This window comes from Pteropus medius, unplaced genomic scaffold (genome assembly GCF_902729225.1).
Source record: "Pteropus medius unplaced genomic scaffold, Ma_sr-lr_union100, whole genome shotgun sequence".
In the NCBI taxonomy this organism is placed as follows: domain Eukaryota; kingdom Metazoa; phylum Chordata; class Mammalia; order Chiroptera; family Pteropodidae; genus Pteropus; species Pteropus medius.
In genome coordinates, this window is record NW_024349798.1 from 17,001,760 (window position 1) to 17,020,039 (window position 18,280).

At 38.0% G+C, this 18,280-nt stretch overlaps 2 protein-coding genes across 2 annotated transcripts; both read left to right on the forward strand.

Moving 5' to 3' along the window:
• The first annotated feature begins 721 nt into the window (after window positions 1-721).
• On the forward strand, window positions 722-1,660 carry LOC120620558 (olfactory receptor 2L3-like). Its single transcript, XM_039885615.1, has one exon. It carries the CDS (start codon window positions 722-724, stop codon window positions 1,658-1,660), a length of 939 nt encoding a protein of 312 aa, XP_039741549.1.
• Window positions 1,661-13,835: 12,175 nt separating this feature from the next.
• On the forward strand, window positions 13,836-15,484 carry LOC120620522 (endogenous retrovirus group K member 10 Gag polyprotein-like). Its single transcript, XM_039885587.1, is given in 3 exon segments — window positions 13,836-13,907; window positions 14,285-14,635; window positions 14,786-15,484. Coding segments are annotated over 3 exon segments (1,122 nt in total).
• Window positions 15,485-18,280: the final 2,796 nt, after the last annotated feature.

Genomic DNA, 18,280 nt, shown 5'->3' on the forward strand with positions numbered 1-18,280 from the left:
GAGCAATTGAGATGGAAGGATAAAAATGATGATATTGGAAGATTCCAATAATCAGGACTATTAATTTGTATCTGATAGTGTTAGGGAATAAACACTGGTGTTTTTCTTAGCCCATTCCACTAACAGACAACTGACTTTCAGGAGAGTTTGTTTACTCAGCAATGTTAAACAAAGTGATATCAAAAATCTAGTGTCTGAATATGAGAAAAAAAGTTACAATTATGTTTCAAATGATGAACAAAAATAAAATCTTGAATTCAGGAAAAAAATGTGACCCTCTGTGTATCACTAAATTCATTCATATAATGAACCAAAACTGTATTCATTTAAACTGATATCTATTTGGGTTCAGTCTTGGCATAAAAATTTACATATGTTTAATTAAAATATTTGGTATTTTTGATAAATGAATTTATGAGGGCAGACAATCATTTATATACTATTTGAATTAGCTGAGTTATTTTCCTTTTGTTATTTCATGGATTCTTACAAAAGATTTGCATGAAAATACACCGCCTTACCTTGTGTCTTTGGATAATAGAATGGGATTTTTTTTTTCAAAATAAGAAACTCTCATTATTTACTTAAAGATCTGGGTATTTCCTGAAATACTCAGAGTTAGATGAAAAGCAAAAATTTTTAAAACTAATACACAGTTCAAAGTTCTTTATTTACCATGCAAGCATGCATATCTTGTCTCTTCTTTCAGGAAAGCCATCAAATGGAGAATTATAACCAAACATCAACTGATTTCTTCTTATTGGGGCTGCTCCCTCCATCGGAAGTCGGGCTCTTCTTCCTATCTCTAATTGTGCTCATGTTCCTGATGGCTCTGCTTGGCAACCTGTCCATGGTCCTCCTCATTGTGCTGGACGTCCACCTCCACACTCCCATGTACATCCTCCTCAGCCAGCTCTCTCTCATTGATCTGAACTATGTCTCCACCACTGTCCCCAAAATGGCTTTCAATTACCTGCTGGGGAACAAGTCTATCTCATTCATTGGGTGTGGGGTTCAGAGCTTCTTCTTCTTGACTTTAGCAGGCACGGAAGCTCTGTTGTTGACATGCATGGCCTATGACCGCTATGTGGCCATTTGCTTTCCCCTCCACTATCCCACCCGGATGAGTAAAAGAGCGTGTATGCTGATGATAGCAGGATCTTGGATGACGGGCGCCAGCAACTCCTGTGCTCACACTGCATACATCCTTCATATTCCCTACTGTCGATCTAGGGCCATCAACCATTTCTTCTGTGATGTCCCAGCTATGGTGAGTTTGGCTTGCATGGATACCTGGGTCTATGAGAGCACAGTGTTTGCGAGCACCACCCTGTTTCTCTTGTTCCCTTTCATTGCTATTGCTTGTTCCTATGGCCGGGTGCTCCTTGCTGTCTTCCGCATGCGCTCAGAGACAGGGAGGAAGAAGGCCTACTGGACCTGCAGTACCCACCTCACCGTGGTGACTTTGTACTATGCACCCTTTGTTTACACTTATCTACGCCCGAGATCCCTGAGATCTCCAAAAGAGGACATGATACTGGCTGTCTTCTACACCATCCTGACTCCCGTGCTCAACCCTGTCATCTACAGTCTGAGGAACAAGGAGGTGATGGGGGCTTTGAGGAGAGTAATTCAGAGAATCCATTCTGTGAAAATGTAAACACAGTCACATTAGCCCTGCAGCCTCACAGAGAGGTCACATCAACATTGTATAGTCATTAGGAAAAATATAATTCCAGGATGAGAATAGGAACTAAATTAATATAGAGTATTAATGTAATTAAGATTAGACAAAATAATTATATTTTCCCAACTACTTTTCTGTTTTTTTTTTTTAAGTTTGTGGTAATATTTCAATAAATGTAAAGGGCATACATTTTACTCTAATGTGTGGACAATAAAGCTTTACTAATATGTATAAATAAAAATTAAAACAGCCAAACTTGATGTTATTATTTGCTATAATAATTCTACTATACTTTGTATATCACCCAAATGGCTAAAATAAGCTAAAAGAACACTAAATGTTATACCATTGCTGGGTTTATTCAAGAGTATGTTTTTGTTTTATTTCCATTACAATTTTCTCTTAATTAGTACATAATGGTTCTTCTATTTCCTGATTTTCAGAGGATGTGATATATATAGATATTAGGCAGAGTTTCTGCAAGAGATTAGAAGTCCTTACTACACCATAAAGTAAATGCAACAAGTTTACATCTTTCATGAGAGGGACCCTGGAAATAGAGGGATGAATCCTAAATAAGTAATTTATTTATAGGTGTATTCAACTGCAGAATAATTACTTATAGTTGAGAATATGCAAAAAGGACTATTAAAGGAGAGTTACTTCATAAAAGGATTAAGGCACATTGCTCATTAATTAATACAGATTAATCCACCTGAGCCACGCCTCAATCACCCTGTAAAACACACAGTTTATATCCCAAGTAGCTATTGTTATACTTTTCATGATATTTACTGTTATGTTCATTGTGTTTTCCAGTTACTATTCTCATAATTCTACTGAACAAGCTTTGGGAAGTTGGTTTGGAGTGACCCTCTCAGCGCCAACATCTTTAATAGGTATACGTGCACAGTCACTCACCTACAAAGGCTTCGCCATCAGTAGCAGGTTATCAGAACACCTATGCATGATGGATGGGGGATTATAAGTTTCCAGGAGTATATTCTGCTATATTTTTCATTCTCTTTGGACAGATGGGATGAAAGAAGGTATAATGAGCATGTAAGAAGCCCTGAATTATCTAACTCATGATATTGATGGATTACTGATGGTTAGGACTCAAAATGATTATCTTTTATTCCAAAATAATAGATGCACATATTATATGAAATTATATGAATTCGGATGTTTTAAAACTAAAATCAACTGAACATTTAGAAATTTCTTCAGTAGCAGAATAAAATTTGATTTTGGAATGGCAGATGAGTAAGACTTGATTATGTCCTACTATATGATAGGGTATAGTCTCATCAAGTATAATTATACAGCACTATTTTGAAAAGGACGTTTTCCTTGCTCTTAGAAGATATCCCTCATATTGTATAAATTAAGTTTAAATTTTTGAGAAAAAAATAGGACTTTTTCTGCTTAATATCAGTGACCAAGTACTTACTAGCACTTACTCTTTTCTAGCAAGGTTCCCAACTGAATTAGAATGGGAACTGAAATATGATTAGCTAAGGTCCTTGGCTGAGATAAAGTTATTCTTTAACAGAAATAAATTCAGTACAATTTAAACAGAAATTATATATTTAAAAAGAGTAGGAGGCTTGTAGACTCTCCAGAAATTGTAGCCAGTCAGGTCTGAAGATGCCACAACCATAAGCTAATTTTAATACATTCCTGAGAATAATTTGTGTGAAGACACCGTGGTTATCTCAGTGATGGGCTTCTCTGGGGACTTGGTGAATTTATTGCTGTTGCAATAAATTCTTATTTATCATTCTTAATCTGTTTTTGTTTGTTTGTTTTAGTGGATGTGTAAATTCTCAGTTCTTTTGTTGATTCATTCTAAAATTAAAGTCTGATACCAAATATTTTAATGCCAAGGGCCCAGGTCATAGCTGAGAGTCAAATAAGTGAGTGAGTATTTACATCTTAGCATCTGTCTAAATTCCATTAAGAGAGAGGTCAGATACAAAAGAATAATACATGCTTTCAAGACTTTCTGCCTAAACAGGGTCCTGTTGCCATTAGTTGTCTATTTGCATCACCAATTACATGTGATATTTAGGAATGCGTGAGGTGTCATTTTCAAAATAAGCCAATGTGATTATTCATATAAACTGCTGTGTAATTTAATTAAAAATTTGTTTAGACTAAACACGGAAACTAAAAAAAAAAAAAATACACAAATCTCACTATTATCAGGTTCCAGACTCCTGATTTTTCCTAGGAACACACCAAATGTCCTGGCTGGGTAACACTTCCACTGTTTGTGTCTCCTAGGAAAGTAACATCACCCACCGACAGCCCCTCTGCAGTGCTCTGGAGCACTGTAGAGTGCTCTGGGAGCCTGCTGTGGATGGACCACTCAGTATTTCTCTGATTGAAAACATGGTCTACCACACTAAAAATAGTGGCTCACAGAGGAAATTCTGCCCTGAGACAGAAGTGGCAGGCTCCGTGATGTGCATATCAAGTTCCTCTGAGTTTCTAAGTGAACACCACAGCTGTATCCATGTGTCTCCTTTGGAAATTTTAAGTCATGAATTAAAATGTCTTTCTGGTCACAAACAAGGCAGAGTGAGAGATGTCCTAATGTCTCTCTTGAATAAGCTGAACATTGAACACTCAACAAAAACATCCAAACTGCACACCAGCACATCTGAGCGTGGAATCTGTGAATAAGAGCTACCACAAATCAGAACCCCAGGAGTCGAGCAGTAAACTGGGAGAAACAAAGAGGCTGCCTCTTGAAGCCAGAGCTCCTTGAAGGAGGATAGGGAGAGGAGAAAGTGCAGCAGGTTCCCTAAGCAACACTGCCTAAGAGAGCTGTGAGCTTCATGCAGAGGCAGTGCACAGGGACCAGTGCAGAAAGCAGAGAAGTGGAGATGGCAGAGAAAGGGGTACTGCAGAGAAGCACCGGTTGATTATTACCAGCCACAGCTGCAAAATGCAAGGCTGAGCAACGGTCCCCATCCCCCAACCCACAGGATGCTCCTATCATATCCTCCAAGACCAAACAATGAAGAGCACCAGGGAAATCTGACAAAATGCTACCGAAACTGTCGCAAAAACTGACAGGGACTGAGACTGAGGATAGCAAGCATGATTTAATTTTTATTAGGGGAAAAAAAGCATTTTTAAGACTTTATATAAAGCAGGGATACAAGATGCTTATATGCCACTTATTGAAAACTAAAAACAAACAAACAAACCAACAAAAATGCCTTCTTAGCGAGAGGCCAAAGAGAGACCTTTATATGATAAATCATTTTTTCTGGAAAAAAAAAAAAGCAGAATACACTTCTATTAATGCCCAGACAGAGAAAATGTCCATCAAACACCATGAACAACAAAAATGACAAGGCAGCTCAGAAAGAGAGAGAAAAATCTCCAGAAAATAAGCTTAAATACATAGAAATACATGACTTAAATGAAAGAGAATTCAGGATGATACTTCTAAGAAGACTCAGTAAGATCAAAAACAATTCATATCAACAATTCAGGAATTGGAAAAAAACAACTCTATCAGCAGAATGAGTTCTTTAGCAAGGAGATTGAAACTCTCAAAAACAAAAAAAACAGAACTATTGGAGATGAGGAACACACTGAAAGAGATGAAAAATGAAATAGCAAGCTTGAGAAATAGAATTGACCAAATGGAGGAAAGGATCAGTCATAGCAAAGACAAAAAACTACAAATAAATCAGAAGGAAGAAGAGAGAAACCGAAGAATGAAAAATAATGAGAGAGAAATACAAGAACTAGCTGATACCATCAAGAGAGGAAATATAAGAATAATAGGCATTTTCGAGGGGGAGGAAAAGGAGTAGGGATTAGAAAGCATTTTCAGACAAATAGTTGACGAGCATTTCCCAAATCTAAGAAATGAACTGGAACTTGGAATTCAAGAAGTCAACAGAACACCCAATTATCTCAACCCAAAAAGGCCTTCACAAAGATACATTGTATTACAATTATTGAAAATCAATGACAAAGAAAGAATTCTCATGGCAGCTTGGGAAAAGAGGATGGTAACCTATAAAGGAAAATCTATTACATTATTGTCCAACTTCTTAGCACAAACCCTACAAGCAAGAAAGGAGTAGAATCGAATATTCAAACTATTAAATGAAAGAACTACCAGCCAAGAATAATGTATCCAGCAAAGCTCTCCTTTAGATATGAAGGAGAAATAAAGACCTTTCCAGACATACAAAAATTGAAGGAATTCTCCAGTATGAGTCTTGCATTACAGGAAGTACTGAAAAGGGTTAGCTCAACTAAAACAAAATGAAAAAAAAATACATAACTATGAGTAAGGTGACTAGCAGGCAGATAGAGTCAGATGAGTGCAATCCTCATTAAGAACAGATTATTATAAGCTTAAACAATGAGAAGAGATTTGCTACTGCAAGATGCTAATAAACATTCAGCATACATAGGAACAAATTTAGACAACAATAACAGAAAAGGGGAGGATTCAAAGATCCAAATTCGCAAAGGAGAATGGAGATAAGGCACATGCAGAAAAAAAAATTATATATATATAAATAATATATATATATATATATATATATATATATATAAAAAACACTATCCTCTACAAGAAAGATCAGAGGAAAAGCACACAAACCCAACCAAAAAAGAAAAAAAAAAGAAAGAAAAAACAGAAACACAAGGATAAGGAAGCAATGGAAACACTGAGCTACCACAAAGCAAAATATAAAATTATTATAGTAAAACCATGTATTTCAATAATCACCCTAAGTGTAAATGCACTGAACTCACCAATAAAAAAGCAAAGAGTTGTGGATTGGATCAAAACACAAAACCCAACCATATACTGCCTCCAGGAGACGCATGTCAGTCCCAGAGACAAATATAGACTCAAAGTAAAAGGGTGGAAAATGATATTTCAAGCATATGGCATTCAGAAAAAAGCAGGAGTAGCTGTACTAATATCAAATGAAATAGACTTCGAAATAAAAAAGTTAAAGAAAGATACTGAGGAATACTGCATAATGATAAATGGAATTATATACCAAGAAGATATAACATTTATTAACATCTATGTGCCCAATCAAGGAGCCCTCAAATATATAAAGCAATTACTAACAGAAGTAAAGGGAAACAGACCAAAATATTATCGTAGTAGGGGACTTAAATACCCCACTGTTGGATATGGACATATCATCCAAGCAGAAAATCAATAAGGAAATAACTTCCTTAAATGACATATTACATTAACTGGACATCATTGACATTTACAGAGCCTTTCATCCCAAAACAGCTGCCTATACATTCTTCTCTAGTGCACATGAAACATTCTCAAAGATTGACCACATACTGGGACAAAGAGATAGCCTCAACAAATATAAGAGGGTTGAAATAATATCAACCATATTCTCTGATCATAATGCTTTGAAGCTGGAGATCAAATGTGAAAGAAAGTAGGAAGAACCAGGAATACATAGGGATTAAACAACATGCTACTGAAGAATGACTAAGTCAGAGTAGAATAAACGGGGATCAAGAGATACATAGAAACAAATGATAGTGATAGCACAACATATTGAAACTTTGGGACACTGTAAAAGTGGTAATATAGGAAAGTTTGTATCATTACAGGCCTATCTCAAAAACCAGAATGAGCCCAAATTAACAATCTAATGCTTCATCTTTAAAACAAACAAAAAAAACAAACAAAAAAAACCCAAAAAAACAAAAAACACCTAGAAATGGAAGAATTAAAGAAACCTAAAATCTGCAGAAGGAAAGAAATAATCAAAATTAGAGAAGATTTAATGTAACTGAAAACAAAAAGAAATAGAAAAAATAAATGCAATAAAGACCTGGGTCTTTGAGAAGGTTAATAAAATAAAATCAGGGATGAAAGAGGAGAAATTAGGACAGACAACACAAAAATACAATGGATCATATAAGGAAACTATGAAAAAGTATATAACATCAAATTTAATAATCTAGAAGAAATGGACCAGTACTTAGAAAGATACAACCTTCCTAGACTGAATCAAGAAAAACTAGAAAATTTAAATAGACAGATTAGCGGTATGGAAACTGAAACAATCTTTAAAAATTTACTAAAAAGCAAAAGTTCAGGACCAGATGGCTTCATCTGTGAATTCTACCAAACATTCAAAGAAGATTTAATGCCCATTCTCCTCAAACTCTTCCAAAAAGTCAAAGAGGAAGCAATACTACCTAAATCATTTTATGAGGCCAATATTACCCCGATACCAAAACCTGGTAAAGATAACACAATAAAAGAAAACTACGGACCAATCTCCCTCACGAACACACATGCAAAAATTCTAAATAAGATACTAGTGAACCAAATACGGTGACATATTAAAAAGATTATACATCACGATCAAGTGGGCTTCATCCTAGTGGCACAGGGATGGTTCAACATATGCAAATCGATTAATGTGATACACCATATAAACAAATTAAAAAATAAGAATCATATGATCATATCAATAGATGCAGAAAAAGCCTTCGACAAAATACAGCATCCATTTATGATCAAAACACTTAACAAAATTGGTATAGAAGGAAAGTAACTTAACATAATAAAGGCTGTATATGACAATCGCTAAACTAACATTATACTTAATGGTAAAAAATTAACAATCTTCCTTCTAAGATCAGGAATAAGGCAAGGCTGTCCACTATCGTCACTCTTGTTCAATATAACAATGGAGGTCCTAGCGAGTGCACTCAGGCAAGAGAAATATATCAAAATATATCAAATATATCCAAATAGGAAATGAAGAAATCAAACTGTCACTACTTGCAGATGACATGATTCTCTGTATAGAAAACCCTAAAGACTCCACAAGAACATTACTAGAAACAATAAGCTAATACAGAAAAAATTATTCCTTTTGAAATTGCAATGTAAAGCATAAAATACCTAGAAATAAATTTAATGAAACATGTGAACTATCTATGTTATGAAAGCTATAAGACTCTTAAAAAAATTGGAGAAGATACAAAAAAATAGAAAGATATTCCGTGTTCTTGGAAGAATCAACATAGTTAAAATGACCATATTATGTAAAGCATTATACAGATTTAATACAATCTCCATCAAAATCCCAACAGCATTTTTTAAAGAATAGAATGAAAAATCATCAGATTCGTATGGAAGCACAAAAGACCCTAAATCGCCAAAGCTATCCTGAGAGAAAAGAATAAAGTAGAGGCTTTACTCTGCCCAACTTCAAATTATACTACAAAATGACAATAATTAAGATGGCATGGTATTGCCAGAAAAACACACAGATCAGTGGAACAGAATCGAGAGTCCAGAAGTAAACCCATGTTTACATGGGCAAATAATTTGCAATGAAAGAGCCAAAAACATACAATAGAGAAAGGAAAGCCTCTTCAATAAATGGTGTTGGGAAAACTGGAAAACCACCTATAAAAGAATGAAACTAGATTGTTGTCTATCACCACACATCAAAATTAACTCAAAATATATTCAGGACCTGAATATAAGACCTGAAGTAATAAATTGCAAAGAAAGCAATCATAGGAACTAAACTCATGGACCTTGGACTTTAAGAGGATTTTATGAATTTGACCTTAAAGACAAGGGAAGTAAAAGCAAAGAGAAATGAATGGGACTACATTAAACTAAAAAGCTTCTGCATGGCAAAGAAAAAAAAAAGAAAAAGAAAGAAAAAGAAAGAAAGAAAGAAAGAAAGAAAGAAAGAAAGAAAGAAAGAAAGAAAGAAAGAAAGAAAGAAAGAAAGAAAGAAAGAAAGAAAGAAGAAAAGAAAGAAAAAAAAAAAAAAGAAAGAAAGAAAGAAAAGAAAAGAAAGAAAGAAAGAAAGAAAGAAAGAAAGAAAATCGACAATATAAAGAGAGAACCATCTAAATTGGAAAATATATTTGCAAGCAATTCCTCTGATAAGGGCCTAATATCCAAAATATACAAAGAACTCATACAACTCAGTAACAACATCAACGACAACAATGAAACAATCCAATCACAAATGGGCAGAGGACCTGAACAGACACTTCCCCCAAGAAGATGTACAAATGGCCAGCAAACATTAAAAGATGCTCATTATCACTAGCTATTAGGGAAATGCAAATCAAAACCACAATGATATACCATCTCACACCAGTTAGAATAGCTACAGGACAAGTAATAACAAGCATTGGAGAGGTTGCAGAGGAAAAAGGAACCCTCATACACTGCTGGTGGGACTGCAAATTGGTACAGTCACTATGGAAAACAGTATGGTGGCTCTTCAAAAAACTAAGAATTGATCTACCGTATGATCTAGCAATTCCTCTACTGGGTATTTACCCCAAAGACTTGAAAACCCATATCCAAAAAGATATTCGCACATCGATATTCATCGTGGCATTATTCACAGTGGCCAGGACATGGAAGCTACCAAAGTGTCCTATGATAGATGATTAGATAAAGAAGCCGTGGCATATGTATACAATGGAATATTACTTGGCCATAAGAAGAGATCAAATACTGATATTTGTGACAATATGGATGGACCTCAAGATAATCATACTAAGCTAAATAAGCCAGACAGAAAAAGTTGAAAACCATATGATATCATTTATATATGGGATATAAACCTAAAAGCAACAAACAAACAGGACAGAAAAACAGACTCATTGATAAGAACAATAGACTAGTTGTTACCAGAGGGTAGGGGTAGGAGTATTAACCCTTTTATTGTTTAGTAGCGTGTTATTTAGCCTTTATGTGTTTCTGTGTTTTTCCATTTCTTTTTGTAATTGATTTCTAGTTTCATACCATTGTGGCCGGAGAAAATTCTTGATATGATTTCAGACTTCTTAAATTATATTGAGACTTGTTTTGTGGCCTAACACAATCTATCTTAGAAAATGTTTCATGTGCACTTGATAAGGATGTTTATTTTGCTGTTTTGATGTTAAGTGCTCTAAAACTATCAGTTAAATCCATCTAGTCTAGTGTGTCATTATTTAGGTACTCCTATGTTAGATGAATTTATATCTTCATATTGGATTAATTACTTTATCATTATGTGATATCCTTCTTTGTCTCTTGTTATAGCCTTTGTTTTGAAATTTATTTTGTCTGATAAGAGTTTTGCGCCCCCAGCTTTTTTCATTTCCTTTTTCACAAAATATCTTTTTCCATTCCTTTACTTTCAGTGTCTGTGTCATTTTATCTTATAAACAGCATATGTAGGGACTTCTTTTCTTATCCATTCAGTGACCCTATGTCTTTTGATTAGAGCATTTAATCCATTTGCATTAAAGTGAATATCGATAAGTACATAGTTATTGACATTTATTATTAATATTTATGTTCTTTTTTACCCCCTCCTTCTTCTTAAAGAAGTTCCTTTAACATTTCCTATAATACTGGATTGCTGTTGGTGAACTCCTTTAGTTTTTTCTTGTCTTTGAAGCTCTTCGTCTTTCCTTTGATTCTAAATAACTTTTCTGGGTAGAGTAATCTTAGTGGTAGATCTTTGCTTTGCATCACTTTGAATATTTTGTGCCAATCCCTTCTGGCTTGCAAAGTTTCTGTTGAGAAATCAGCCAACAGTCTAATGGGAGCTCCCTTGTAGATAACTGTTTCTCACTTGCTGTTTTTAGTATCCTCTGTTTATCTCTAACCTTTGTCTTTTTAATGATGATGTGTCTTGGTGTAGATCTCTTTTGGTTCATCTTGTTTGGGATTTCTGGGCTTCCTGGGCTAATATGTCTATTTCCTTCACCTGGTTAGGGAAGTTTTCAGTCATTATTTCTTCAAATATGTTCTTAATCCCTTGTCCTCTCTTTCTTCTTCTAGTATCTTTGTGATGCAAATATTGGTATGCTTGACATTGTCCCAGAGACTCCTTAAACTATCCTTATATTTTATTCTTTTTTCTTGTTGCTATTCTAATTTTGTGTTTTCTGCTACATTATCTTCTAAAACACTGATTCAGTCTTCTACTTAATCTAATTTACTGTTGGTTCCTCCTAAGGTAGTCATCATTTCAGTTATGGTATTTTTCATTTCCATCTGTTTCATTGTTTAGTTTTCTATCTTCAATTTTATGTCTTTTATCTCTTTGTTAAAATACTCTTCTCCCAAGTTGTTGAGAATCCTTATAACAAGTGTTTTGAACTCTGCATCTGATAGATTGTTTGCATTCATTTTGTTTAGTTATTTTTTCTGGAGCTTTGTTCTGTTCTTTGATTTGAGACGTTTCTTTGTCTCCCCATATTGGCTGCCTCCCTCTGTTTGTTTCTATGTATTAGATAGGGCTGCTTAGTCTCCTGGTCTTAGTAGAGTGGCCGTATGTAGTAGGTGTCCTGTGGGCCCCCGTGGTGCAGTCCCCCTGGTCACCTGAGCCAGGTGCTCCAGGTGTGTTCTTGGTGTGGGTTGTGTATTCCCTCCTGTCATAGTTGAGCCTTGTTTTCTGTTTGCACATCATTAGGAGGGATTGACCCTTAATCTGATTTGTTGTAAGGACTAGCCATGGCTACAGTAGAGGAGCTATTGTGCAGGGGCTGACCCTATAGAGCAGGATTTGCTTTAGCAGGGCTCTGGTGCCTGTTCTGTCTGCCCTTTGTGTGTATATTTTGTGGATGAAGGTCTAGGTCATGCTCAGGCTCAATCTGAAACCAGCCACTGAGTATACTAACTACTGGGCCACCTGGAGGGTTCTACCACAGGGCATGTTCAGCCTCAGGCTGTGCCCTTCCTGGGGCCACCTGGCAAGAATCACCACACAATCCACAGATGGCTGCCACCTGTGTGTTGTGCTTGGAGGTGCCTCAAGAGACCAAGCCAAGAACTGAGGCCAGCTCCCACTAGTGTTGGGCTTAGGGCTATTTTATGTCAAATCTGATTTTAAACTGGATAGCTTAAATTCAATATATGTGACTTCTATACATGTGATATCAAATATTCGTAGCAATCATTTTTGTTGTAAAAAAGTTTTGAAAAATTATGACAAACTCTTAATATCAACTGAAACTCCTTCTTAACCATGTGTTGAAGGGTATAGGCAGATATTAAAAGGTATGCATATATGTATATGTGTGTGTATGTTTGAAATTTTACTCTGTTCCTAGTACTAAAGATCTGAAATAGTAGTCACCTAAAATTGACAGGGTTTGTTTCTCTCTCAGTTAAGAAAATCCAAAGTGAAGATCCCTGTGACACAGTGGTAAATGTACATCATCAACTTCTCAAATTCTCTCTCATTCTCTTACTTATAGCTTTCATCTTATGGTCATCTTATGGTCACAAAATTGTCACTAATTTTGGCCATTATTTTTACATTATAGATAAGCGCCAGCTAGAAAGTGAATTGAAAAAAGTGCCATATTTTAATCTTTTGCCTTCTAAGGAATGATCCTTTAAGCCACCACATTTCTGCTATACCAGCACCACCTGTATGCCATTTGCTCAGAATTTTTTCATATGTTTTCATCCAACGTGCAAGAGAAAAGTTTCTATACACAATCCAGACTCTTTATAAACAGGAGTGAATTGAGTACACCGTTAACAAATGCTATCAAAACTATTCTTGATAAGATCACAAATAGCCTAAATATTAAGTAAACGATCAGTTGAGTCTTTGCATCAGTGGCCTTTTATTAAGATTTGACGCTTATCTTTTTAAATAAATATACTAAGGTGACATAGGTGTTGGGAGCCGAGCTAACTTGGCGAGCTCTGAGATAAGTGGCACTAAACTATTTTAAGCACTCAGTATCTTCCAAGAAGGGAGCTCGATCGCAGAGCAGAGAGTTCTGAGTTGTGAGAGCTTCATTGTTTTGCAGGATAAGTAATTTGGCTGACCTTGGGTTGTGACTGCTGTTTTCTCATTGCGATGCTATAAGTAGTGTGTTGTAAATAAACTCGGGGCTGCAGTATTCACTGTACGCCCTCCTGACTCTATCTCTTGTCTCTGCCTTTTCTTTAATCCTCACTCCCCGCCTCAGGTACTGTTCACCTCAGCCGGCTGGCTCTGGCAAGTGGCGCCCGAACCTGAGCACGGGGGATACAGTGAAGGACACCGCAGTTGAATAAAGGGAACGTTCCGAAATAAAGTGAGGGTGCGGTGAGTACTCGGGAGATACAAGAATGGGCAACGGAAATAGCCGTATGATTTTTGTGCACATGCTTAAGGATATGCTACGCGTTCGCGGGGCTTGGGTAGGACAGCAACAGCTTTGCAAATTTTTAGATTTTGTAGAAAAAGTTTGCCCTTGGTCCCCGGAGTAAGGGACAGTTGATTTAGTAACCTGGAAAAGGGTAGGGGAAAAGCTGCAAGATTATTATGATGTTCATGGGCTTGGTAAGGTCCCGGTGGACACTTTTGGGTTGTAGACCCTAGTCCGAGACTGCTTAGACCCCCGACATGAGAGGGATAAGTGGCAGGAGCAGGGAGGTCAGGACCCTAAGACTACCTGAAGGAAAGAGCACAACTGAGCTCTGAAGGAAAGAGCACAACTGAGAACCAAAGTGAAACTAAGCCCTCAGCACTGCCTGATGAAGGTTTAGGTGCGCCTTTTACTTCCCTCTTTTATGAGGATGAGGAAGACCCTTTAGACCCAGGGGATGCAGCTCAATTAGAAGAAGAAGCCGCCCGATATCATGAGGAGGACCCTCTGCCTTTTGTGGCATTTACCAAGGAAACCTCCACAACCTCAGAAAAGGAAGAGAAACATCCGCTAGAGGATACAATGAAACAGATACAGGCTTCGCTGGCCGCAGTAACTGTGCAATTAGAGCAGCTGCAGATGCAGCAGACAGCACAGCAGCAGGGAGGGTCCCAATGGAAACCTTGGCTGGATCTGCCAGCTCCTGATAGAGAGCCTTTGCCTCCAACTGGAGGTCCTATGCCCCCTCCCATTATTAATCCACCTCCTGTTATTGCAGTGGTTTAACGGCCCCCTGGGCCGCGCCCGCTTTCTGCTATCCCACCCAAGAGATCACCCTTACAACATTCGCTGCACACCACTAGAGAGAGAGGGGAAAATGTTCATGGATATCATTTAACCTACCCAGTGTATGAGGAAAATAATGAGCAGGGAAACCTAGTGGGCACTCATAGAGGGATTCCTTTTAAGCAGCTGAAAGAGTTAAAGATGGCTTGTGCGCAGTATGGGCCTACTGCTCCATTTACCCAGGCAATGTTAGAAACGTTATCTGCAAAGGCTATGCTCCCTGAGGATTGGAAACAGCTGGCGCGATCTTGCTTGTCTGGGGGAGACTTCTTGCTTTGGAAATCTGAGTTTGCAGAACAGTGCAGATTTACCGCGGAGGTTAATCAGGGCCAAAATATACCAATTACTTATGACATGCTTGCTGGGGAAAGCCCGTACCTCCTTTTGGCCAATTAACTGGCCTTTGATCCTGGAGCGTATGCTCAAGTGAATATCGCTGCAATAAGGGCTTGGTATAAGTTGCCCCCATCAGGGAAGCCAACTGAAGATTTGTCTAAGATCCGCCAAGGCCCTGATGAGAGTTTCCAGGACTTTGTGGCACGCTTGTTGCAGGCTGCTTCACGGCTTTTAGGGAACCTGGAAGCCAGTTCTCTGCTGGTAAAACAGCTGGCTTATGAGAATGCAAATTCTGCCTGTCAAGCAGCAATCAGATCCTTTAGAAAGAAAGGAGACCTAAGTGATTATGTCAGATTGTGCTCTGATATTGGGCCCTCATACACGAAAAGACTTGCTGTGGCTGCTGCCCTGCTGGAAAAGTCCATGTGGGAAATGTTATCTGACTAGTCGAACAAACATGGCAAAAAGATGCCGTAATGCCCTCAAAAATCAAAAAACTAAATAAAAAAGGAGACCTGCCCTGTTTCTCCACAAATTCTTTCTGATGCTCAAAAAACTGAATTTCTGATGCTCAAAACTAATCGGCATGGCCCCAACCCGGTATTAATATGGGGACGAGGGCATGTTTGTGTTTTTCCACAGGATGTAGAAAATGCCAGGTGGTTGCCGGAGAAGTTGGTCTGTTTCGCCGCTCTACCAGACACCCGGTCGGATGACCCTAACCTTGATCTTGCTGAGCCTGGCGATGACAGCTGAGGGTGCAGTTTACTGGGCATAGTTTCCTGACCCACCTCTCTTACATCCAACAATGTGGCAAGGACCTGAGGTCATTGTGAAAGTGAGCAACACATTCCTGCTGGACATGCCATCTATGGGAAGGATGATCAGACAGAGCGCGGTTTTTAACTACACTGGTTTGGAGTTGGGCTGCCCATCTGCTTCGTGGCTAATGGGACAGCTCCAGGGTGCCTGAATATCACAAGAAAATCTTAGTCTGAAGGCGCTCAAGTGGTGCGATTGGGAGCACCAGATGGACATGTAGATAATTCTGCCCAAGGGGCACCATGGGAGTTCTGCCCCTGTGGCAAGGGAGACAGAACCACCAATAAGATTATATTATGGAAAAGGTGTTATCAAGAGAAGCCTGTTAGATATAATGTAGGTGGTCCAAATCATAGCATTCTGGACTGGTCAAAACCTCTAAAATATGGGACAGAAATCTTGGCCAGATTGTGGCAGTTAGAATCTGGACATTGGCAAACTTACCTTTGGAAACTGGCGGCTGCCATGCAGAATGTGATAAAGGGGTACGAGAAGGGCAATGGCACTATGATAGACAAGAGTAAAGCAGTACAGGCGTGTGTCAACTTTCCCCAGGTTCTTTTGTCAGGAGCAATTAACATTACCTGGAATGAGACTCAGTTTGAAGTAACTTATGAAAATTGTAATCTGTCTAATTGTATTTCTCCAGTGCCTGATGGCACCGTTGTCATGGTATTGCATCAACCATCTTTTGTCATGATTCCAGTGAACATTACTGGGCCTTGGTATTCTGACCGAGGCCTGCAAGTGATAGAAAAAAATCAATAATGCCCTCAGCAGACAAAGGAGGGTAATTGGGTTAATTGTTGCAGGAATACTTGCTATTGTATCTCTTATAGCTACTGCTGCTACCACTGCGGTGGCTCTTACACAAACTGTACAAACTGCTCATTATGTCAATGATTTGTCTAGAAATGTTACTTTAGCATTGGGAACACAGGAAAATATAGATAGAAAATGAGAACAAAAGTTAGATGCTCTGTATGAGACAGTGGAATACCTGGGTGATGAAATCCAGGGTCTAAAAATTAGATCTCAACTAGAATGTCATATGGAGTATCATTGGATCTGTGTCACATCTAAAAGATATAATGAGACTAGTCATGACTGGGATCGAGTAAAATATCATTTAAAAGGAATATGGCACAATGCTAATGTATCCTTAGATTTAATTAACCTTCATAAAGAAATACAAGGATTTAAAAATGCTAAACCCTTGCAGTTTGACGCTGATAAACTGGCTTCTGACTTCTTGGATCACCTTAAGGGCCTTGTCCCCTCATGGTCTTCCTTCTATCAGCTAGCTGCTTCTGTTTTGACTATAGGGGCCTGTGTAATTGTTGTTTTGTGCCTGCTTCCTTCTTTACTGAAAAACTTCATTAGTGCTATGATAAAACTTCGGGCCGACCTATATCACATAAGGCTTCGATATATGGCTTAAAAGATAGACATCTTCCTCCCGCGGGGGCTGGTAATCAAAGACGGGTAAGACTCCCTCAGAGGCTGGACAACCTAAGACAGGGCGTGCATGACGGAATGCACGTACCGATGATGGGTAAGTTCCAGATCTGGTGAGGGGATCACCCAAGACAGGCACAGTTGCCTTGAGCCAGAGCCAGGAGGGTTCGGGCATTTAAAAAATAAAAAAGGGGGAGATGTTGGGAGCTGAGCTAACTTGGCGAGCTCTGAGATAAGTGGCACTAAACTATTTTAAGCACTCAGTATCTTCCAAGAAGGGAGCTCGATCGCAGAGCAGAGAGTTCTGAGTTGTGAGAGCTTCATTGTTTTGCAGGATAAGTAATTTGGCTGACCTTGGGTTGTGACTGCTGTTTTCTCATTGCGATGCTATAAGTAGTGTGTTGTAAATAAACTCGGGGCTGCAGTATTCACTGTACGCCCTCCTGACTCTATCTCTTGTCTCTGCCTTTTCTTTAATCCTCACTCCCCCTCTCAGGTACTGTTCACCTCAGCCGGCTGGCTCCGGCACATAGGTAAATAAAACCATGTAGATTTTGAGTGTACGATTCTATATGTCATCTGTTTATTGCGTTGTGTGTTCACCACCCAAAGCTAAATTTCTTTCTGTCACCATATATTTAACCCCCTCTACCCTTATTTACCTCTTCTACACCCTTTCCTTCTGGTAACCACTAGACTGTTGTCTGTGTCCATGGGTCTCTGTTTGCTTGCCTTGTTGGTTTCTTGCTTTCAGTTTTATGTCCTACATATAAGTGAAATCATATGGTTTTCAGTTTTTTCTATATGACTTATTTTGCTTAACATGATAATCTCAAGATCTATACATGTCGATACAAATGGCAGTATTTCATCTTTTCTTATGGCTGAGTAATATTCCACTGTATACATGTATACATGTACCACATCTTTTCTATCGAATTATATATCAAAGGATACTTTGAT

Bases quoted from the DNA above. Each gene is read 5' to 3' on its own strand.
- LOC120620558 (XM_039885615.1), top strand. From the start codon at position 722: ATGGAGAATTATAACCAAACATCAACTGATTTCTTCTTATTGGGGCTG.